Below are 23,711 nucleotides of genomic sequence, written 5' to 3'. Positions count from 1 at the left end.
GCTAGGAAAAAAATACCCTGCCTTAAAGTTCTCCCCAAAACTCCACCACTTAAAAGAAACTCTACAGTTACTTAAGGGAAGTAACCCATCCATTTACTCATCAACAGGTCTAATCCCATGTGCCTCTTGTAAGGTAAGGACCAGCATGTCATGTCATTTTCGATAAGTTTCTCATCTCAGCCACGCAGTCCTTAGGCAGCCTATCACCCGCTTGGCTCTGCTACCCTGTGCCAAGACCCCCAGGGGTGGCGAGGCCAGCTGCCACCCTGCATCCCTGCAGGCACCGATGAGCTGCAGTGGACAGTGATGGATGCTGAGTTGAAATGACCTGCCCCACCACAGTCATATTAGGGACAGGACACATACCTCCCTACTCCTCAAACAGGTTGACTAGAGCCCAAGACCCTTTCCCCACACCCTACCCTTAGCCGAGTCACCCCACACTTATCTGAGGCAAGGGTGGTGCCGAACGAACGAGCAGGACAGCCCACCTCCCATCATCCAAGTTGCAGGTGGGAAGGAAGAGAATACACCTGCTCTCTGTACACAGCTCCTAAAAACCCCGCGCAACCCAACAGCCAATAGAAGGCGTGGAACCACGCATGCCTTTCAGCATCGCAAGAACCTTGCCCCGCCTCCTCCGGTGCTAGGGGCAAGCACAAGGCGGAGTTTTTGCAGACGCCATTTTTTCCCCAAAACAATCTGAGGTCGCTCTCGCTCTCCTTTACCGCTTTCCATTGTCTCCACTGTTGCTGCCGCTCTTCTTGTGGCTCCTGTCAGGCAGGTCAAACAAACAGCCTAGGCACACTGCGGCGGTGCAGGGTGGATCGCGCTCCTCTCCGTGATACCCAGGCCTGTCTCGCTGTGGTCCACACGGAGGGCGGGGCGAACTAGAGGCCATCCCTGCCCTGACGGGCAGCTGCCTTACCCAACGGGGCCACAGTGGGTCCCCACAGGAGGGAGGAGAGGAGGCGGCTGGGCCAGTTGCCTGGCGGTGCTGGTGGATGTGTATGGTGGTGGTGGTGGGAGCTGCTTACCTTTCTCTCTCGTACGTGGTGGGTGCAGGTAAGCGGGGCTCGCAGCGCGTAGCTTATGAAGGGGGTGGGCTAAGCCGGGTTTAGGGAAGTGGAGCTGTTGATCGCGCCCCTCTCGACGCTGCTGTGTGACACAGTAACGCGGGAGCCCTGAGTCGCCGCTCGGCCCCGGGATTTTCGTGGGCTTCCGCAGGGACAGCGCTCTTCCCCGCTGGCGGGGCGGCGGAATTGGGTAGGTCTGGGGACTGCTGCGTGGAGGAGGGGGGCGGGAGCGACTCCTCCTTAGCTAGCGTGGAGTGGCTTGGCGCAACCTGCGGGCCCAAGGGGCCCTATCTGTCCTGAGGGAAGGGCGAAAAGAGCGATCTGTCTCTGCCGGCAACCGTCGCGCCTCGGCGACCTTAGTGCGGGCACGGTGGCCCAACCGGTGTGGCTCCCGGAGTGGCGATGTGATGGAGGCCGGCTGCACTAGCGGATGCGCGCTAAGGCCGGGGGAGCGGCCGCCGCCGCCTTCCTGCGCCTACCCTGGATAACTGTATGGGGCGACTTTTTGGGAATTATGGCGCGCAGAGAGGAAGAGGAGGGAGGGTGTTCTCAGCTGCGGCCTGTACGGAAGCGGCTGTGCCAAGCCGATTGGGGAGCGCTCTGCAGCAGGGTCTGCTTTTAGGGGCGATTGTGGCGGTGGCGGACGTCTTGTGGCGGGGCCGTTGCGCTCTGTCGGCCCCGCTTGAGCTCGGGTGAGGGCCGCCGAGTGCCTCCTTTGTGTCTCCCTGGGCAGAGTGGGGGAAATCTTGTGACCGCGTGGTGGTGGTTTTTCGGCTTCTGGCTCCGCCTAGCAATGGGTAGGCGCCATTACAGCGGCCGCCATTTCTGCTGGTCCACGCCACCGCGGAGGTGGGTCTTGGGGGTTATGTAACGCCGCCGCCTTCCCCCACCCCCCCCCCCAGCCCAGGGAGTGAAGCTGGGCTTCTGAGCGCTCTGCTGCTGGCGGGCTGCCTGCGGAAGCCGTGCGAGGGGTAAAGGTGAACGTCAGCCCGAGCAGACCGTGGCGCGGCTTGCACATGGGCTGCGGAAGGGGAAGGCGTCTGGGCGGGAAGGGCCGTTCATCCCGGAGGGAGCGGGGTAGAGATGCGCCGGCATCTCCTAGCCCTCTACTTGTGTCCGTGGCCGCTTTATCCTTTCGATGTTTTTAAAAACATTGCGTTAGTCAATTTAATCCCGCGAACTCGATTTACACAACAGAGCACAGTAACTAATTGAGAGCATCTTGTCCCGAACGCTATGTTACATTTCGTCCCCTTGCAGCTCTAAAATTTTTGGGAGGGTCGTAATAGAGTCTGGAACAGAATAGAAGAGGGTCTAGAAGGGCTAGCCATTTGAACCTGGTGACATTTCTCTTCCCCACCCCCGCGCTCTGGCAACGTCTGTTTGATACTTGGCTATTCTTTAAGTGGCGCTTTTCCATTAGCTCAAATTAGGGGCCTGGAAATACTAGCATGTGCTGGGAAGGCGGTCTCTTAGCTGCGGCTGTAAAAGAATGCATGTCTGCTTGCTGTTACCCTGCATAAACAGATGATTAAAAGGATGTTTTAAAAGGTTAAACGTACCTCACTTTTTCTTCATGGATACGTGTCAACCGTTTGTTCAGACTATAGAAGTTGTTATCTGTACAAATGCATTTTTTAAGAGAATAAGGTGCAAAATTGTTCTGCCTGGACTTCTAATGTGTTTTACAAGTATTCTCACGTGGACTTAGCAAAAATAGATCTTGAAAGAGGTACCTGTTTCACAAAGTCAAAAAAGTTCAGCTGCTTTTGAGATTCTTCATGCATGTATGCAGAGGTTATACATAACTACAGCGTGGTATTTTTAACAGAATTTTTCTAGTGTGGCTTGTGTATAATTTATTTTGTTCATCTGTTATATTGAATGAAAGGCATGATAGAATGCCTGCTAGTAACTTGATAGAGAACTTATAATCACCAGCATTAATTTTATAACTTTTTAGTCTAAATCGTTTAGAACTAAACAATAAGCAGATTGATACATAGTGTCTCTTAAAAAGGAAATTCAAGATATGTAATATGCTAAAAATAGGAACCGGATAATTGTTCACTTTAAATATCAGTAAATGTGATTGCTTAAAACTAGCAAATGCTTGAAAACTTGTTTATCTGTGAGTTTACAGACTTTATTATTATTTCTTCTCTTAGTGATGGGTTTGGCCTTGTTATGTTTTCTCATTTATAAAGAAAAGCTTTGCAGCAAAACCTCGGGTCAAACCCCCCAGTTTTAGTTGTAGTGAGAATCAGACCTGTAAGCTAATAGAGCCTGATCTATGCTGTTTTCATAGGCTTCTGAAGCAGTAGGCTGTTGGGTTTTGATCCTGCCCAGAACACTTGAGTTTTGCTCTGCAAGCGTATATAAAACTGGTAAGTTCTAAAAGCGGGCGTCTCTGTTTTTCCCTTTTTCCCTTTAGTACAATGTACAGTTTGCTTTTTTTTTCTCCCTGCAAAATAGATGTACTAGCTTTTTTTATTCTGCAATAGGTTTTATCTGCACACCTAAGAATAAAAGGTAATGGAGACTGAACAACAGGAGGAGACCTTTACCAACACAGAGACAAATGGTAAATTTTTTAAAGGGCTATTTTATTTTATTGGGGGGGAGAACCTTTTTAAATCTCAGTGTTTCTAACTATTTTGGAATGGTTTAACTGTATCAAATGTTTGTATTGGCAGTATTTTTGCATTTAATCTTTTAATTTTTAGGTGTCCTGTATGGTTTTACATGGTTTTTGTATCGTGAATATGTAATTTTTCTTTGGGAGTATTTTAGACATGGCATAAGTAACTAAAAGTTATAACTAAGGATTTGAAAATATTTGATAGCTAAATACTCAGTACTTGTCTGGACGGTGTGATCATGTAAAAATACTGTCAGGCATATATATTACTGTGTTTTATTTATTGCAATTGTTCCTTTGAAGGAATGTATATACATGTGAAATATCTCTAAATATTAGCTAAACAAAAAATTTTTTCAACATAATTAGTGAAGAAGAGTTAGGGCATTAGCATTGAGTTGATTCATGCCAGTTTTTCAAAGCTATTTGGAATACTGCTTTCCTATTGTTCCACCAGTATTTCAGTATTGGGCAAACTACTTTTGATCTTTTGGGCTTTAAGGTTTTCCCAATTGTAAAAGCAATACTAGGTAGGTGATGCAGCACTGCTTTAAACAACATGTTGTAAATTTTTCACTAAGTTTGCAAAATTCTCATTTCAACTGTAGTTCATAGAGTTGGAATGAGTCTTCAATAATTAATTGATGTGTAGGCTGATGAAGTAAAAACCTGTTTCTGTGCTATAGATACTCAGGGTAGATGTCAGAAGTTAGCGTTGGGCTAATAGGAGGGAATGCTTCATTAGGAATACAGTGTATAAGCGTGATATACAATTTTATCGTGACTTAGTTAAATATGTGTTTGTGTTTTCCCCCTATGGACCTAATTACAGGCAAACGTCCTGCAGAAGATATGGAAGAAGAACAGGCCTTCAAAAGATCTCGGAATACAGATGAGATGGTTGAATTACGCATCTTGCTTCAAAGCAAAGTATGCTTTTTCAGTATTGCTATGTTCCTGCTTATACCATTGCTTAATACAGTGGTGTATGTTTAGAAAGAACGTGTGCTTTATTTAAAATAAAGTAACTTATTAGGAATATTTGTAAGTGTGCATGAATGATAGAAGTGTATTGCAATGGTATTATCTTCAATAAGTTTTTTCAAGGATGAGTCTTTAATGATCTATGGGACTTCTCTGATTTTAAAAAAAAGTACTCATTGAAAAAATAAAGCAATAGAAATTATAAGCTACTTTTCTTATGTTTGAGTGGAATGTAATTGTTTTCGGGGAATGACTGTATTAGTCTTTAGAAAGCAAGCAGTTTAGAGAATGATCAGCTTATGATTGTAAATTAAATATGAGAGGCAAGATGAGGACTTCCTCAGGATTTTAGTAATTTTCCCAGATTTAGTAAATCTATATAGATCAACAGGAGGAAATATGGGAGTAATGTTTCAGGGACTGCAATTGCTTCATTGACTAGTATAAATTGTCACAGTAAAATTGCTATTTATGAATCTCCTTTAGTGTTTCTAGTCATTACAGATGTTTGCACTGTCTGAAGTAACTCAGTCTTTTGTGTCGGGGTAGGGGAATGTTACCTTAACTCTGCATGGCATTTCTGATGAATAGTCAAGTTAATAGGAGTGCTGCAAAATGTTTGTGGTGCTGTTAGCATCATGTATGAACTGCATAATAAAAGCAATAATTTTGCATGTAGTTCTTGAAATAGCCTGGTAAAAATGTAGTTTTACAATTGCTCCTCTTGAATATCTGAGTTTATTCCTGTTGATTTTAGCAACTAGAGATTAGCAATTGTTTATATTGGCTTTACATTCTTCAGACTGTACCTACCTCAGTGGTCAGTTGAGTTACATAGGTTTAAACCAAAAGTAGCATTTGAAATTATCAAATGTTTGGAGTGCGAAAGTGAAATTTGCAAACATATTTTAAAAAAAAAAAAGTTATCAAATAAATTAGGAAAATCCTTGACCTATATAACATGCATGGAATTCCATAAGGTATTTTTTCAGTCATACTCTAACTATGAGATGGTTTTAACGCAGGCAGAATTGCCTAGAAACTCAAATTCAAAACTGAAATAATATTATTGAGTATTTTTATCTCTTTCTAAAGTTCAGTGGTAAGAGCTGTTTTGACCTTTTTTTTTTTTCCCCATGGTAAAACCATGTCAGTTTATGTTTCGATTTAATTTGAACCTTTCAAAAGCAAAGCAAGCCCCACCCCACCCCTAAATGCATCCCACAAGGTAATGCAGAAATAGATACATTGTTCTTAGTCTTCAGTTCAAAAATGTAGTCTGTGCTGTATTAGCATAACATAACTTCTGAAAACTATTTTCCAGAATGCTGGAGCAGTGATTGGAAAAGGTGGCAAAAATATTAAGGCACTTCGTACAGATGTGAGTATATATGAGTTTGAATTAATTTAGCACCGATTCTTTCAGAGCACTACATTGAAAATTTGATTGCATACGTTTCTAGAAATTGAGAAATTAAAATCTAGACAACAGTAATCTAATTATAACCCATTTATAATGATTGTTAGAAGAGATAACTTTAGTTTTTCAGTTTGTGTTGTAATTAAAACCCATCTTAAGTTATGTGGGAGGAGAGGTTTATATTAAACCTCTTTGCTTTCAAACAGGGTTCCTCTAAATTACACGCTTCAAATGAGTTAACGTCTTTAATGAGAAATATTGGCAAAGCTTAAAACCCTTAACTGTACCATTTCCCATATGTGCGAATCAATTATAGTACTATTGAAAACTATTGCAGGTGGCTGGCTTAACCCAGTGATAGAGGAATTCTTTAACTTCCTTAAAAAAAACCCCATAATGGTCCATCTGTTCTTACTTTAACAGCTTGGACATAAAGCACAAAACCATTCATGTTAAGGTTGCATGATTTAAATACAGGTATAGAACAGTAAAGAAACATTTTATTCTATTACTTGGAAGCATTTTTAAATGGTCATGACTTGTTTGCCTATTCATATTTTATAGTGGGTTGACTCTTGTGATAAGACACATGATCAGCATAAATGTTATGTATTTAAAAAACTTGGCAATGCTTCTTAAATTCCATTTGTTTACACTCCTGTACTTAGCATCAGCTACAATTTCAGCATTTTTTTCAAGCAAGACTGTTCAACACAATATTTGCTAATATGTTATTACAGAATCAGTTCCATCTAAGTTCACAAACTATAGCAACTAGAATTGAGGATTAAGCTGAAATGGTCAGGAATCATACATACACTCACTAACTTTGGCAGCTAGTGGTTTTGTTTGTTTGTTTGTTTTAAGTAAATAAATACATCACCTAAGTCCAGATAATTTAATTGGTCTGGAATACTAACTTTCCCAACTTGCCCAAGGTTTCAGTAATATGGATCTCAACAGTTTTTGTGTCTACATTCATGAGCCAGCCTGCTACTGAAACATCATTATGTTAAAAGTAAAAAGTAGTTTAGTCAGATAAACTCCTTAAGATCCATACTGTTAAGCCACAGTCAATGTAGCAATCCATTATTGTGTTAGTCTTCGGAACAACTTAAGCTTGCTTCGTTAACTAAGAGTAATGAGTATAGTTTGTATTAAATTAAAATTTATTGCTTTTCCCCCTTTTCCCTCTCCTTGTTTTTTTGGCCATATATCTCCGTTACCCATGTACTGGATCGACTTGCCCCTGCGTTGCCCACCATGACGTTGGCCTATCCGCCCCTGAACGCCCATGTGAAAACCCTGGTTGGCTATGCCCAAAAATGTGCTCGTTGCCAAACGGGTACCATACTTGACAACTTCCGATTGAATACCCATGCCCAATGCCAACATCCACGAACGCCAATGACCAATGCAGTACAATGCAAGTGTTTCAGTCCCAGACAGCAGTGGCCCCGAGCGGTATGTCCCAACAGTTTATGCCTCACTGCCTGATTAGAAAGAGAAATGTATTTTATTACCTGCCTTTATATAATTAAATAGTATCCCCTTATAGACCGTGTATTGTTTTTTTTTAAAGTTTTCTGTCTTATTTTCCCCATTAAGTCTTTCTGTCACTGAACTTTTACGTGAGTTGGCCACCCAAACAATCCACTAATTTTATTTCAATGGAAGGAGCACCGCTTCAAGTGTTGCATATTCACTGCATTATAAATCAAATTGTTTCAAGTCTCTTGCTTTGTCTTTGTGGCCCACCTTGCTCCCCCCAACATTTTCTGTTCATAATTATTTCTGATGAAATACTAACTCTAGTTCACTTTCCTTCACTTCTCATTTGTGTTACGCTTTTGTTTGTGGGGGTTTTGGGGGTGGGTTTTTTGTTTGTTTTGTTTTGTTTTTTCCTTGTATTTATATTCCTTTTTTGCAGAGCCCATTAGTAATCCAATTTCTAACTGGTCTCTCAACCTTACTCCAGATATAATGTTAACCACTTGCATATCTCCACTTTTTCTAGAAGAAGGTGTGCCAGTTTTACCAATGTAATGGCGAGGGTATACCAAATTAGTGGTGGTGGGGAATGTGAATATTCACTTATACTTGCAGTTCTGCGTTGAGTTCTTGCCCACTTAATCTGAGCCCTTTGAAAAGCTCTTGCTTGCTCTTGCTCTCTCTGCAAGACCTACCTAGTCTTAAATTCATCATGCATATATATTGGGCATAAACAAAGATGCATGTGTTGTAAATCCAGTGAACAGGTTTACTTTACATGGGGAATATTAATTTTAAGTTCTTCTGTGTAGTCAGTCTTGTTAGAATTTTGTGTATGGTTATGAATACTAAACTTCTACTTTTCCACCTTCTCAATATTTTCTGACACTGGCCTCTAACAGCATCTTGAGTATAAGTGCAGATACAGAGACAATTGGAGAAATCTTGAAGAAGATTATCCCTACCTTAGAAGAGGTATGTCTCTTAGGTTTGTTACGTCTTCAGAGGTATAAATTTAGATTTTAAGAAAATTCTAAATGATTGTGTGCTATTTTTAATATGTTAATTTAGAAAATAAAACCCAGCCTTTTTTGAAAGGAGGCCTATAGCTCTCAAACTACATGTTGGCATTTTTTTTTTGGTAGAGGACAGAGACAATCTCTTCTTAGAAAATTAATATTTGGAACAACCTCCTCCCCTTCAAAACACCTGTCTCCTGACTTGTTTAGTCCCCAGTTTGAAGTAGCTGTATTGTAATTTCCATCCTGCCTTGGCTTTGTAAGCAAGTGTGTTGCACTGTTTGATATCTTAAAATTTTATACAATAATAATAAAAGAAATAAGGAAAAGTAATTTGACATCACCTCATGTTGAGGCAAAGTACTTAAATAGGTGTGATTCTATTGTAGCAAATACAGCATTACAGTTCAGCAAATTAATTCATACCATGGTGTTTGGAGAAAAACCTTAACAAAAAAAAATTAGTATTTTGCTTTTTCAATTATTTTTTCCCCTGACTAATATTTTATTCTTTCCTTGTATGCATCTTACTTACAGTATCAACACTACAAAGGTAGCGACTTTGACTGTGAATTAAGACTTCTAATTCACCAAAGTCTAGCAGGAGGAATTATTGGTGTCAAGGGTGCTAAAATCAAAGAACTCAGAGAGGTACTGTTTCCTATTTTCAGATTCTGCTTTTATTCTATAACCAAATTAGGGTTTTTGTGTTTATAAACAGTGTAAGCATCATCTGTGCAATAATTCCTTCAGAACATATTTCATACATGATTTTTGTGTTCTGAGATCAATCTGAGTTACTTATTACAACTTTCTTGCAAAAAGTCAGAAATCAAGTGGCTGTTGGTGATAGAGCCTAGGACTTCTTATAAAGCTTTTAAGCATATTAGCAGTAGAGTAATCTTTATAAAAAAGGATACTTTTTAAAATTAAAATGCCATTCGTCACTCCTTCTGGAATGAACTGCTGAATAGACTATATTGGTGGCGTTGGAGATGAAAAATGGTTTAGCCTGGATGTGTCTCCATAAACTCTAACGATAATTTAATAGATGTTTGAATATTGCTATAAAAAGGTAGTATGGGGTGGGGGTTTGGGTGGGTTTTGGGTCTTTGTTGTGGGTTTTGGTTTTTGTTGGGGGGGTGGTGGTTGGGGTTTTCTGTTTGGTTTTGGGGGGGTTGTTTGGGTTTTCTTAAGTTCTGCTTCCTTGAAGACCACCATTTCCTTTGTGAAGGACTGTTCCTTGTGAAGGAATGATGTTTTGTTCTAAAAAGCTAGTGGTCTCTATGAATCTGGAGCGTTGTTTTCTCTCCTTTCCTGGCATTGTGTCAAAGGCAATTCCAGGTCAGTTTAGGCATAAGCTACTATTTACGTGGACTGAAGAAGGCAAAATGACTAGACATAATCCTGGCAACATTGCTGTCTTGCATCCAAAGCATGTTTTTATGACATATGAAGGTTTATATAACCTGTAAGCTTATAATGGATATGTGGTCCTTTTGCTAATATTTGATTAAATGACAGTGTAGGTGAGCCATAATTGAAAGATTTTAAAAATTGAACTTTTTTCCTTTTCACTAGCATTTCATACAAACTGATGTCATTGCAGGTCTTAAAAATATATCCTAAGATTAAATTTGTTGCAAGAACTCGGAAGCAAGCATTCACTTAAAATGACTGGAAGTTTAATGGTCTGGTTTGATTGTTTCTTTAAAAATGTTTTAGTGTGTGTCTTACCCATGTTGTTTTCAATAAGTTTATAAAATTGTTTAAAATACTTCTATTTGAAGATTTTGGGTTTGGTTTTGTTTTTTTCTTCAACAGAACACTCAGACCACCATTAAGCTCTTCCAAGAGTGTTGTCCTCATTCCACTGATAGAGTGGTGCTTATTGGTGGAAAACCTGATAGAGTTGTGGAATGTATCAAGATTATCTTGGATCTTATCTCTGAGGTAATGTCTTAAACTTATTATTCTTTCATTGGTATTCATGAAAGTCGGGATGATTTGGATGGAAAATTATATATTTCTATTTTGAATTCAGTGCTTCTTACTTCTACAGTAACAAAATAAGTGTTGGACTGTTAGCACCCTTTGAAATTATTCCTGTTTTCTAGAATTGGGGTGTACCTTATTGGAGAGGGAAGCCATTTTTGGTGCCAATGGACTGTTAGTCATGCTTTACGCATCATTAAAATAAGAAATTTTAAATTGGGGAGGAAGTGAGACAAATGTACGTGCCACCCATCAGTAACAGCAGTTTCTCTATCATAGTTAAGTTCTCAGGAAGCATATCACCATCCCTGCCTTTCTTATCAGCATTGTGAAATCAATAATGTATTCAGAATGTATAAATTCATATTTATACATTTAATATAGTAATTTAATGAAATATAATAATTGTAACAGTCAGTGCTAACCAGGGGGGAGGGGTGATGGTGTGTGTGTTTTTTTTTTGTGTGTGTGTCTTAGTCTCCAATTAAAGGACGGGCCCAGCCTTATGATCCCAATTTCTATGATGAAACATACGACTATGGTGGCTTCACAATGATGTTTGATGATAGAAGGGGACGTCCAGTAGGCTTTCCAATGCGTGGAAGAGGAGGCTTTGATCGAATGCCTCCTGGTCGTGGTGGACGACCTATGCCTCCATCAAGAAGAGATTATGATGATATGAGCCCTCGCAGAGGACCTCCACCACCTCCGCCAGGTCGTGGTGGCAGAGGTGGCAGCAGAGCTCGTAATCTTCCTCTTCCTCCTCCACCACCTCCTCGTGGCGGGTAAGCTGTTGCATTAAATGCATTGTACAAAACTCAAGTTGAGTAAAAATTGCTGAATTGTGCTCATGTTTCCAGGACTTGTTTTACACTCCATGTTGGTAGTGATTATGCAGGATTGAGTGTGCATTGCACCAAAGAATTTTGAAAAGTGTTTGAATTTAATTATTTCTGCAATGTAGCAGTCTATCAGGACTATTGTCAGTAGTTCTGTAACTTTATTTTATGTTATTCAGAACTTGGCTAAAGCATTCAGAAATTCATTGTTGTGTGCAAATCATGAAAACTTTAATTAGAATATATAAACTAGTTTATAACATGAGTCATGTGCTGCTGCTTTTTCTCATTTTAGAGATCTTATGTCTTATGACCGAAGGGGTAGACCTGGAGACCGTTATGATGGAATGGTAGGAGTTAACATTCATATTGTTTTGTTTAGTAAATACAGTTAGCACTTTGAATATCTGAGGAAACTATTCTTGAATACATACATTTAAGTGTGGGGCACGTGTGCTTCTGATAAACTTTGATATCACTAAAATGTTTTGGCCATACAAATGGTCCCCCCAAGAAGACAACTGTTTGGGGTGCGAAGGGTATTTGGGATGTGATCTGCTGTGTGGTTTTGGTTTGTGGGGTTTTTTTTTTGGTTGGTTGGTTGTTTTCCCTACCTGCCATCAACAATGGAATAGAAAGTTGGTAGAGCACAGTCCCTGCAGGTTTTATTACACGGACCTTCTTTTAGACTTTTTAACAGGATGACAGAAATAGGAATTGGGAGGCTTTTCAGATCAAGAAAGCATGTCAGAACAATATTTTCCAACAGATGTTAGCAGAATTTAAGAGAACGTGAATAATATCTATAAAGAGCTCTAGTTGGTCTGGCAGATGATTGCTTTTTCAAATCAATTCTTGTCTTTATGCCGATTTCTATGTCTGCAAACAAAATCTACTGTAATTCCAAATGTTTTGGAGCCAGGGCCACTGATAAGTTGAATTTTAAATGAAATTAGGTACATTCAACCATGTTGGGGGGTGGGGAGAATTAAAAAAGGCTTAAAGATACTCTTCCATGTTGTACTCTGAAATGTGACTTCCTGATAGTCATTTACTGTTGTATCCTCTTTCCTGGGAAGAGAAATCATAGGCATCTGGGAGGTAAATCTCTGGTTAACAGTCTTTTTTTCTCCTCTGGTTCTGTTTGGCACATTCCCTTAAGATGACAGGTTAGATGAGATTTTTTATTATTATTATTTATTATTTTAAGTGAATGGAAGAGAGAGAAGTGGAGAGGAGCTATGAAATGGGCTACCTAAATGAGATTTATGCATTGCCTCCTTCTGGGAGGAAGAGGCAATTACTTCCAGTAATACATACTGGAAGCACATATTACAAGAATATCAAAATTGGGGCACCAGAAGCCTAGCAGAAATATTGAAAGGAAAGACTTGCACTTAAAATTACCAAAAACAAACAAACTAAACCCCTCCCCCCAAAAAACCCCAACACCAAAACCACCAAGTTGTCTGTGCTACTCTGGATCTTAAGAAACTAGAAGAATCATGAACTATACCTCTAAGATCCCTTATTCGTATTCTTATGTTTTCAAAGCTCAGTTTTTGTGTTTTCATATTTGCAGCTGGTAAAACCAGTGTTAGGGCATATAAACAGAGTAGCCTGCCCTTCCTTGGGTATCTGGTTGAGTGCAGTCTTCAGCTTGGGCAATAGTGTGTTCTAGTTCTGTTCCATTTAGAATAGAAAATCTATTTGAACTCTAGTCTGATCAGGTTGACCTTGGCTTTCTTGACATGAGTTTCTACAAATAACTGGGAGTCATCTCTGCTCGTTTTCCATGTTCTGAAAAGCAATTTTACTTCCTCTTCACAGTGGAGCTACTCATGGCTTTGGCTGCTTTACGCACAAGTTTCATAGCCTGCCTACAATGAGGACTGCTTTCTGACACAGATTGTATTTAATTTCTAGTTTTAGCTAGCCATAATCCCAGTATCCTTAATTGTATAAGTGGATGAGAAGTCTTTCCATGGATTGCGAGGCTGAAGCTGGAAGTTTCGTGCCAGAAATATGTCGTCTTGAGCTACTATGCATTTCATATAGAAACCATTCTCTAGCAAAACATTTAAACTTAGAGTAAAGCAACATTGTTGTGGTTTATGAAGTAATGCATGGGAAAGGCTACTTTCAGAGAGCAGGAATAAATAAATTAAAAGGCAAGAATAGATTCTCTTTTCCAACCAACATCTTGGAGATGTTGAATCTTCAGAAATCCTCATTTTCTGCCAGTTCTCTTCTCTGCTAAAGGCAGAAAAATTCAGTAGTTCAAGACTTGTAAGATGGTGAACCAAGACTGGATGGTGAAACTTGAATTTTCTGAGATGCGACAGTGCTGACAGCCTTGTAAATTCTAAGATGGGAGGAAAACATAATTTGGATTTTTTTAATATATATATATATATATAATCTCTATTCTGAGGCATTTTACTGAAAGACATACATGCATTGTTTCTCTTAATACAGAGGTATATATTTTAGGCTGTAACTACTCCAAATCAAATGTCTATGGACTGTAATGGCTATTTTGATAGCTGAGAAAACATGAATGCATTTCCACTATTTTTTTTTTTAACAACCCCATCTCCATGGGTGCTTTAGATATACAAATGCACAAAAACATACCGGGGGAAAAAAAAAAATAAGGTGGAGAAGTACATATAAAGCCATTTAATTCCCCCCCCTCCTTTTTTTTAATGGTCAATTCCTAATGCTTTAAAAGTATTTTTAAATTGGAGTTAATTGAGAACTAAATGAGAATGTCTGTTTAAAAGTAGAGTGTATGTTCAGATGTCTAATCTGATTTTGCTCATTCAAATGATTCCTACTTCTTGATATTTCTTAACATGTGTATGTGTGTATATACACGTCTGTATAAGCACTTCAATAAAGGTGCATACACTAAAAAATAATAAAAGTACTTCATGTTTAAGAGATTTGACATTAAGGAGCATGTAAAAAAAAAAAAAAATCAGTGAAGGAAAGATGTGTCAAACATCTATAATTCCTAAAAGAAATTAACAAAATTTCACTCTTCTGGGCCAATCCCTTAAAAATAAGGGAAAGTTACAATAAGGAATTTGCCACCAGTTAGGATTGCATGCATATTCTTTCATTAGATGTAAAAGTCAATAAATTCTTATTAATACTATGTGCTTTGTCTTATCCAGTCAGTGTTTCATTTGGTTTTGATTTCATTTCAATTGGTTACCAGTAGTAGCTAGCACAAATGAGTCTGTAGAGAAGAAAATTCTGTTATATGTCTTAAGTTATCCTACACCTAGTATTTTGGGAACTGTTTTTAAATGAGCATTTATATTTTAATGTGCTATTCATGTTGTGTTGCATGTTTTAACCCAGCAAAGGCCTTTGCCTTAAATTGTAATTTAAAGTGGATTCTACAAGTTATATTTTTATAATTGTTTATTGATTATTTTTTCCCCCAACTTTTGTTGTAGAATTCTGAAGGAAAGAAATGCTATATATCGCATCTAAAAAAAAAAAAAAAAAAAGTAATTGGATTTCCAATATAATTAGGCAGTAGTAGATTGTTAGTTTAACTATTGGCTATATGAGGTATATGGAAATGAATTAATAAAATATGAGAAGCCATGTCCTTCCTGCTTGACCTGCTGTTGACATAGATATATCAATGACAGTTACTTTTTTTATTAAATGCCTTTTCTGGGTTTTTTTAATGCATGAGAGAAATAGAAGGTTTTGGTATCAGAGAGTAACATCTTTTAGTATGTAGTACAGCTTCAGTACTCAAAGGTGTTTTAAAAAAAAAACAAACACCAAATTGTTCAAGCTTTGCTCTCCCCTTAGCTGTCTGACATTCTTTGTAAGAGGAAAATATGTTTACACCACAGAAACAAGGAAGAAAGAAGTGTGACCAGTTACAGTTCCCTTGCAGTGAAAGTAAAAGGGAGTAAATCTTGTAACTGGTCTATATCATGTACTTTTGAGTCTTTTGTAGTAGTTTAAGTAGTGCAGAAAAATGTTTCTCTATATTGGTATGTATGTATTTGCTTGCCAAGTTACCTGTAAGCCTCCATTACATGGACTTAATTTGGATTCGTTTCTTCTTTTTCTCCTATTATGTTGTACCTGGAAGATGATGCAGTGTCACGTGGATGCCTGTGATGACATGCAGCCACCAGAGTTGGTGAGTGTGCTCGTGCTTTTATTTGACTGGTTTAATAGTTGATTTTTGAGAAAAATAATTTGAATTGGCTAAGTGATAACTGGAATTTCTTGAGCTTAAATGTAGTCAGTGGCAGCTTGCACCTATTGAAAAATCCCTAAAGCTGTCCTAACTCAGGTTATTGGCAGTTTGTCCTGAACAGTGAACCCTATACAGGCAGTTAATGTTCCACAATGGAAGTATGCAGCAGCACAGCTGAGAGAGAAGCTTTTCTGTTGTATTGCCTCTTTTGTACCCTGTTTTAGTGTTGTAACTTTCACTGTAACTCTTGCTTTTTAACACCCTGTAGGTGCATCTATTTAGGAATATGTTTTATGTTAACTTCATCATGTTGTGTTTTCTCCTGTTTCAAACAAGGAATGTTAAAAATAATTCTTTACTTATAGTTGTGGATAAGCTATTATGCATTACCTATCCATATATTTGAAAGTATTCCATTTGATTTATGTTTATCAAACTTCTTACTCTTGGGGGGGGTTCAGGAAGGAAAGTTCAAAGGGTGTCAGCAAGTGTTTATGCTGTCTAGAAGATGACAAAGTACTGCCAAATATTAAATTTTAGTTCCTAGCTTACATAAACACTGCAGTTATAATTACTCATCTGCTGTCAAATTCATTTGCTGTCTTGTAGTCCAGGGAGGAGAAGCAGCAGAAAGGGTCAAGAAAGGGATTGTTCATTAAAACAAGTTAGCCCAAAAAAGGGATTCCCTGTGCAAAATATCAGCAGAAATAGGTGGAAGAGCATGTGTGTGCAATATGCAGCTCTGATCAGCCTCTGAATTAAGTTCTAAGCAGTGTCCTTCATTCTTTTGTATTTTGCACTCCACTACAAGCTCTATTATGTTGTATTATGGTCTGTATTGCTAAGCAATGTGATTACACAATGCAGGTTGCTTAGAAACAGATGATCAGCTGAACAATTTTTTTCTGAATAGCTTCCATTTTGATGTGGCTCCAAAAAGCTAGCAGGTAAATAGTTTTTTGGAAAAAGTTGTTGCATTACAACTTCTGCAAACAAGTAATTCACACAAATTCCTGTATTTCTGTATTTCAGTGATGTAAGTTGAATTCTAGAGAAGCGTGCACATCTATTTTCTATTTCTACAGGAAGATATTAAAATGGGTGTTTGTGCATTTAGAAAGCATTAGATCAAATTAAGCACTTGATATCAAGTACCAATCTACAAATCCTGAAAATAAAAGTAGTCAGGAGCGCTGCATTGCAGTGATTTGGATTTGGTATATGGTAGTTTTAGCAGAACAGCGGTAATTAGTGTCATGATTGTCCCTTCTAAGATACAAAGGACTGTAGCATAGTCTGAATAGAGAGACCAATTATAAAGTTGTTATTAGAGTTGACTTGGTTTTTCCTCAAGATATAGATGGAGTAGGAGGGTTGACAGTTACCAGGTAAACGTCTTGTCCCAAACTGAGACTTTAATTTCTCCTGAGCTGTATAGGTAGTAGTAATAAGGCTGAACTCTGTTCCTTTGATTTGAATGTTAGTTTAGTCCAAGGGTCAGGAGTAGATCACCATCAAGAGCTGTTTACCAGCTGAATTGATAAGTTTGCTTGGTAAACTGATGTGGCTGGATCTCGATGACTTATTCTTAGAGGTTTTAACAGAGCAAGCTAAGAGGTTCTCATGAGATATTCCACACCCCCCTCCCCCCTTTGTTCCTGGTCTGCCCTCTTCCCCAGTTTGCCTTTAATGACACTTAAAGTTGTGGATTAGGATTTTTGCATAAAATAACATCAAAGTTAACAGTATGATACTTGACATGAAAACATGTTAATGAATCATGGCTATTTGCTATTTAAGGGTTTTCTTTCTCTTTTTCTTTATAGTTTGAGGGTGGCTCTGGATATGGTAAGTTTTTATAGAGAACTTTGACATGCACTTCATCTAGTCAGTAAGAGGCTTGATGCATACGTTTAAATCAGACTATTCTTACACAGGGGGCCGTGGTTCATATGGAGATCTTGGTGGACCCATCATCACAACACAAGTAACGATTCCCAAAGATGTAAGTGAAGCTGACTTGCTTTCCACTTGTGTTTAAATAAATAGAAAGTCACAGCCTTTTCTCAGACTAAGTAAATCGAAAGTATTTGGGATGCTTGACAAGTACTTTTAATATAAAGCAAGTGTTTCTAAATCACTGAAAGTTTATTCTTAAGGATGTTTGTTTTGTCTTGTCATGGTTTAATCCCAGCCAGCAACTAAGCACCACGCAGCTGCTCACTCACTTCCCCCCCCACCCAGTGGGATGGGGGAGAAAATCGGGAAAAGAAGTAAAACTCCTGGGTTGAGATAAGAACGGTTTAATAGAATATAAAAAGAAGAAACTAATAATGATAATGATAACACTAATAAAATGACAACAGTAGTAATAAAAGGATTGGAATGTACCAATGATGTGCAGGGCAATTGCTCGCCACCCGCCAATTGATGCCCAGCTAGTCCCCAAGCGGCAATCCCCCACCCCCACTTCCCCCACTTTCTATACTAGATGTGACATCACATGGTATGGAATACCCCCTTGGCCACTTTGGGTCAGATGCCCTGGCTGTGTCCTGTGCCAACTTCTTGTGCCCCTCCAGCTTTCTCGCTGGCTGGGCATGAGAAGCTGAAAAATCCTTGACTATAGTCTAAACACTACTGAGCAACAACTGAAAACATCAGTGTGTTATCAACATTCTTTGCATACTGCACTCAAAACATAGCACTGTACCAGCTACTAGGAAGACAATTAAGTCTATCCCAGCTGAAACCAGGACATGTCTTCACTTCAGAGATTCACTGAACTATTTTTTTAATTGTTAATATTCAATAATAGAGATGGTCTACATAATGTGTTTTTACAAACAAGCATCTGGTTCTTCCAAATTTATCCCACCTGAGTTTCTATAATAAACATTACAGAGGATGTTTTGAGGCTGTAAAAGAGTAAGCTTCCATTGTAACTCTTAAAACTAAATTGATGGAAGCTACTTGAACAGTACTGTGTTTTTGCAGAGAAAATTATATCAAGAAATGAATGCTTTATTTTCTCCCCTAGTTGGCAGGATCTATTATTGGAAAGGGAGGCCAGAGAATCAAACAAATACGTCATGAGTCAGGAGCTTCAATCAAGATTGATGAACCTCTAGAAGGCTCAGAAGATCGAATAATAACTATTACGGGAACACAGGACCAGATACAAAATGCTCAGTATTTACTGCAGAACAGGCAAGTTGAAGCTTAATGCTGTCCTTACTGTCAATTTTAAACTGACTTTCCTACTACTACATTCTAAAGCTCTTCTCTGCAATATAATTTTTAGAAGGCAGGATTTAAGTAACTATTGAACCTAACTTCTCCAGTGGTAGTTCTGCCTCTATTCTCTTTTTTTCTCTGTTCTAACTAAAATGAAGATTCCCTCAAAACTAATCTTGATGGAAGACACCTTAACCAAGCAGTCCTCTCATTCCTCTGGTGAAAATTGCTGCAAAAAACCTACTTGTAATAAATTACATAGAACCTGTAGAAAATAGAGAAGATTTCAGTGGACGTTGGTCTAGTTCTGTGTGGAAGACTAGTGATTTTGTTGTTTTTAGATAACTTAACTGACAACAAATCACAGTCTGCCATATGGCACAGACCATGCCTCTACAGGACAAGTTGAAATCAATTGGTGCTGTTATGCAGCATTTCACACCTTGCTGTCATTACTTTCTCTTCTGCCAAATATTAACAGTTTTGGACTTAGTTTGCTTAGTTTTGCTTTAATAATGTGTTGGCTATCATAGCATTTGTTAATGTTTAACTTGAATGTTTGGCTTTAGATTACTAATATTTAAATGTGCTTAAAATAATTATATGCCTATAATTATTAGCCATTAATCTTTTAAAATTATTTACTTTTAAATGTATTGGGAATTTGTAGTTTAATCTTTAAGAATGCCATTGTGAATATTGATGCAAGATGTATGGTCAATCATTCTAATACATGCTTTTTTCTTTTTCTTTTATAGTGTGAAGCAGTATGCAGATGTTGAAGGATTCTAATGCAAGATTATTTTTTCTTTTTTATAGTGTGAAGCAGTATTCTGGAAAGTTTTTCTAAGACTAGTGAAGAACTGAAGGAGTCCTGCACCTTTTTTTTTTTTTTTTTTTTTTATCTGCTTCGGTTTAAAAAGCCAACATTCCTCTGCTTCATAGGTGTTCTGCATTTGAGGCTAGTAGAATCTGCTGTTCACCAGATGTAACGTTTTAGTTGATTACAAATATTTGGGGGAGGGAAAGGCCGCACAAGACTAACACTGAAATTTTGAAACAGCAGCAGAGAGTGGATTTTATTTTTGTTCATTGTTGGTGGTAAATTGTAATGGTTTTTCTGTAACTATTGTGAACACCCTGCTTTATGTACACTGTAATTTTTTTTTTTTTTTTTTTTTTTTGAAGGGGGGAGAAGACTGGTCATCCACATGTCCCTGGCATCCTTTGAGAGCAGTGTGCAGAATGTAATGCTCTTTTCTAAGATATATTTTATGATTTTTAAATAAATTCAGTGAATCTATTATTGGTGGTCATTTTTTTATATACATAAGGTAATATCTAAAATGGATACACCCTTTTTCCCCCCACAAGAAAATGCGTAAATGAAAGTTGCTGTTAAGCTTGCTCTTTTGCTTCTTTGATATAGATGGAGTTATGTGTTTTTTGGCAAATTAAAGAAACAGTGTGAAAACAGTGGCTCAGCTTTGCTGTTTGGGGGAAAAAAAACCCCCACAAATATTAATGCAAATATTGTGTGAAATTTGACCTTTTTTGCAAGTTTTTGGCCCTCTTTGCAGTACATATATATATGTGACTATATAAAAAAATATTTTAAAAGTTTGATGCCACTGAGTTAACAGTGGGTTAAATACACCTGTTTCTAGACAGCTTGCTTAATGCAAATAACAATGTTTAAAATAGCAGTTGGTGTATCATTAATGAATGAATTGTAGTTTTCAGAACTTTCATTTGTGTCAGGTAGAAACTTTTATGAATTGACAAATTGGCAGTATCTAACTTGATTTTCATTGTATACAAAACTTAAACTTGTTTGGTTTCCCCATTGTTTGTTGAATTCCAGAAGAAATATTTGTGAGAAATTAAAAAAGATAAAGTCCCTCTGGATATTTCATGTAATACCTTGGCATTTGTATTTATAGTTTACAAGTTTTAATTTCACTTCCTAAATAAAAAACAATTTAAAAAATGCAGAAGAACTTTGTAAATCTGAATGTGATTCAGATTAAGTGGATTCTTTCACTTTGGGGGGGGGCTCCTAGAACATTTTACTTTTCTCGTCTTTTTGAACCATATGGGGTAATTCCTGTCATAAGGAGCTACACTTACAATGTAATGGGAAAGGGCAAGGAGGTAAGAGGTGACCTCCTTAGAGCTATAATCAATCCTTAGAAAACACCCAAAACCTGCTTTTGTCTAGGGCAATGAGTATGGCAGTTTTCCCAGTGAATAAACATGCATGTAGAATTGGTGCTTCCTTGGGAAAGGCTGAACGTAAGTTATATGGAGAAATCGACCTAGAAAAAGGTGTCAGACAAAACATGGGTGCAGGATTTTTTTTTTTCTATGCACTTCTACATTGTGTATGTGCAGGTGGTTTGTGGGGTTGTGTTTTTAAAATATTTTAGGGGGGAGTAAAGCTGCACAAGTGTCAATACACTAGGGAATAATGCGGTTTGTTTTTTCTCTTTAATGATCTGCATCTTTTAAGAAGCTAACCTAGTCTTAGAAGTTGAGCACTGCTCTAGTTTTAGTAGGGTTTTCTTTAAGGTTTCCTTAAAACCAACCATGTATGATTTGAGATGAGCCTAAGGAATTCCTGCTGTAAAAGGAGCTGTTGGTTTGAGTCTTATGTCTTTGCCTCTGTCCTCACCCTCTTTCCCCTACTGACCTAGTGCTGAAAAGCTGCCTGTCTCCTGAGGACTGTGCTGGGGTTTTCTGTTGGGGAGGGATGTAGGAGGACAGTGATAGCACAATAGTCCTTAGACTTGTACTTCAAAAATAGTTTAGTAATACAGATTGTACAAACTGAAACCATTTATTCTTTATGGAGGCCTTTTTTTAAAGGCTGACTGCTACGTACAGAAACTGCCGCATTTGAAATGTAGCCCTTAAGGCATGGGTTCTGTAGCAGCATTCACTGATAGGTGCATGTTTCTATACATTATGTCTGAAATTAACTTAAAATGTCTAGAAATGATGATTTTTTTGACTGCTTGGTGCATGAGTTACCAACCATTGCACAGCCAGAGAAGGCAAAGGTGTGTGTTTTTAAGTAGGTTTGTATGACTCCATTAAGTCAAAACCAATGTTACATTGTATTGTATAAGCAATTTACAGTTTATTTTAAGGGAATGATGTTACTATAAAGCTGTGAGCTGGTTCGTGGAGCTCGTAGGCAGGCACTACTAGCACGACAGCCTATCCCAGCTGCCCTCTGCGCGCCCGCCCAGTGGCGGGCGATGCGGTTTCCCCTGCACCGCGCTAGAAGGGCGGGGCGGTGGGGCGTTGTACAGGGGCTGGTGATTGTGGGTTGTGTGAGGGGTTGTCGCGCCCTTGGTAGCTGTTTTCCTGTGCTTGTAAGGGAGGAGTACTTTCGGTCGTACCGCTTCTTGCTGCCTCTGAAGGTCTGACTACGGAAGCGAAGGCTGTGATAGAGCCGGTCAGGGGGCCGGGCGGCAGGGCAGGTGTGTTGTGGGGCTGCTTCCCGTCAGTGTCCTCGCGGGGTGGGGAGGAAACATGAAGGAAAAGGCAGCCTTGAAAATGTTTCCTGATGAAAATGCCTTCTTGAAAATGTTTTCTACCTTCAGATACGAGGCCGAGCATGGTGACATTCGCATTCCACACACACCCCACCCCCGGAGTCTGCCAACTTCATAGCAGACAGCAGCTAGATGTCTTTGTGGACGTCTTATTTGTGACTCTAATTTGATTATTTCTTTCTATTAAAAAGACTTTCAGAAATGTCTGTAGTCACCTGTTCATGGCTTCTATTATTTCACATATATTCTTAAAATAAATTTCATATTGTCATGATAAATGAGAAAACCATGCTTAAACCAAGAATCCTCTGGGTTGATCTAGTAGTACTAAAGCAGCTCTGCTAAATCTGAAAAAACATATGCTTCTGAAAGCAGAATTCTAGTACTCACTGTTGTCATTTCATAAGAAAAAAAATCTGTAGGTTTAGGTGGAAGTTTTAATTAAATTCCTCTATATTTGCATGTAAACTAAAAGGAAGTTTGTATGAAGATACTTTTTGTAAATGCACAGCAATTAGGAGCTAAGGTAAAGCATAGGTCTATACTAATGACTACATTTGCCTCGTATGCTATATAAACACCATGCTGAAATATGAGGACTAAGCAGATGAGAAAAAATTACATGCAATCATGGTACCTTTCTTCCTTTTTATATATTGGAAATTGTTGTCTATAGAAGGGAACGCTATGTACAAACACAAATTTAGTTTTAAGCAACGATTTGAGTGTAATCATCACTTAACTCTTAAGAACAACCAAGTATTAATAGACTTTTAAATCTTAGTTGTAGTATGAATGCTCTCATCTGTAGTAGGTCACTCCATTAGATCTTTAGAATATGGTATGATAGCCTAAACATCTTATTTTTACTTTTCTGAAGGAATACCTATTACCAGAGCATTGTATTATGCCACTATGACACTTGACCAAGTTTCACTCTAACACAGAAGTCCCTATGCCTTTGATTGAAGAGAGCAATTGTGTGCTGAATTAAAATGGAACAGTTCTATTGGAGAGGTTTGGAGGCTCTTTCCTCACCTGTGTTAAAATGAGTAAGAAAAGTGCTTAGAAACTACTATATTTAGTAGTGGAAATTTTTCCTTCTTGCAGAGATGAAGAAATATTTGAGGTAAGTTAGTTCTAACACTGAGTTTTTTATGATAAGAACTTACTCCTTACTGATTGTGGCTTTAAAGGATAGCTGTT

The 23,711-nt window shown here is 38.4% G+C and overlaps 1 protein-coding gene across 6 annotated transcripts; it reads left to right on the top strand.

The window, feature by feature from the left end:
- The first annotated feature begins 691 nt into the window (after nucleotides 1-691).
- On the top strand, nucleotides 692-20,245 carry LOC138681743 (heterogeneous nuclear ribonucleoprotein K). 6 transcript variants are annotated; one of them, XM_069775662.1, is made up of 16 exons: nucleotides 692-1,065; nucleotides 3,385-3,463; nucleotides 3,581-3,660; nucleotides 4,550-4,647; nucleotides 6,026-6,082; nucleotides 7,542-7,585; nucleotides 8,515-8,587; nucleotides 9,169-9,282; nucleotides 10,456-10,584; nucleotides 11,104-11,411; nucleotides 11,761-11,815; nucleotides 15,595-15,645; nucleotides 17,532-17,553; nucleotides 17,628-17,710; nucleotides 18,746-18,915; nucleotides 19,762-20,245. In XM_069775662.1, the coding sequence occupies exons 3-16, from the start codon at nucleotides 3,612-3,614 to the stop codon at nucleotides 19,790-19,792; spliced, it is 1,284 nt and encodes a 427-aa protein (XP_069631763.1). In that variant the 5' UTR covers nucleotides 692-1,065; nucleotides 3,385-3,463; nucleotides 3,581-3,611; the 3' UTR covers nucleotides 19,793-20,245. The 6 variants fall into 6 exon arrangements, with proteins under 6 accessions (XP_069631763.1, XP_069631764.1, XP_069631760.1 ...); XM_069775659.1 differs by having other exon boundaries at nucleotides 693-1,048; nucleotides 19,701-20,245; XM_069775658.1 differs by having other exon boundaries at nucleotides 693-1,065; nucleotides 19,701-20,245.
- Nucleotides 20,246-23,711: the final 3,466 nt, after the last annotated feature.

Source organism: Haliaeetus albicilla, chromosome W, assembly GCF_947461875.1.
Source record: "Haliaeetus albicilla chromosome W, bHalAlb1.1, whole genome shotgun sequence".
Lineage (NCBI taxonomy): Eukaryota > Metazoa > Chordata > Aves > Accipitriformes > Accipitridae > Haliaeetus > Haliaeetus albicilla.
The sequence above is the reverse complement of the archived record's forward strand: the minus strand, read 5'-3'. Positions and strand labels throughout refer to the sequence as shown.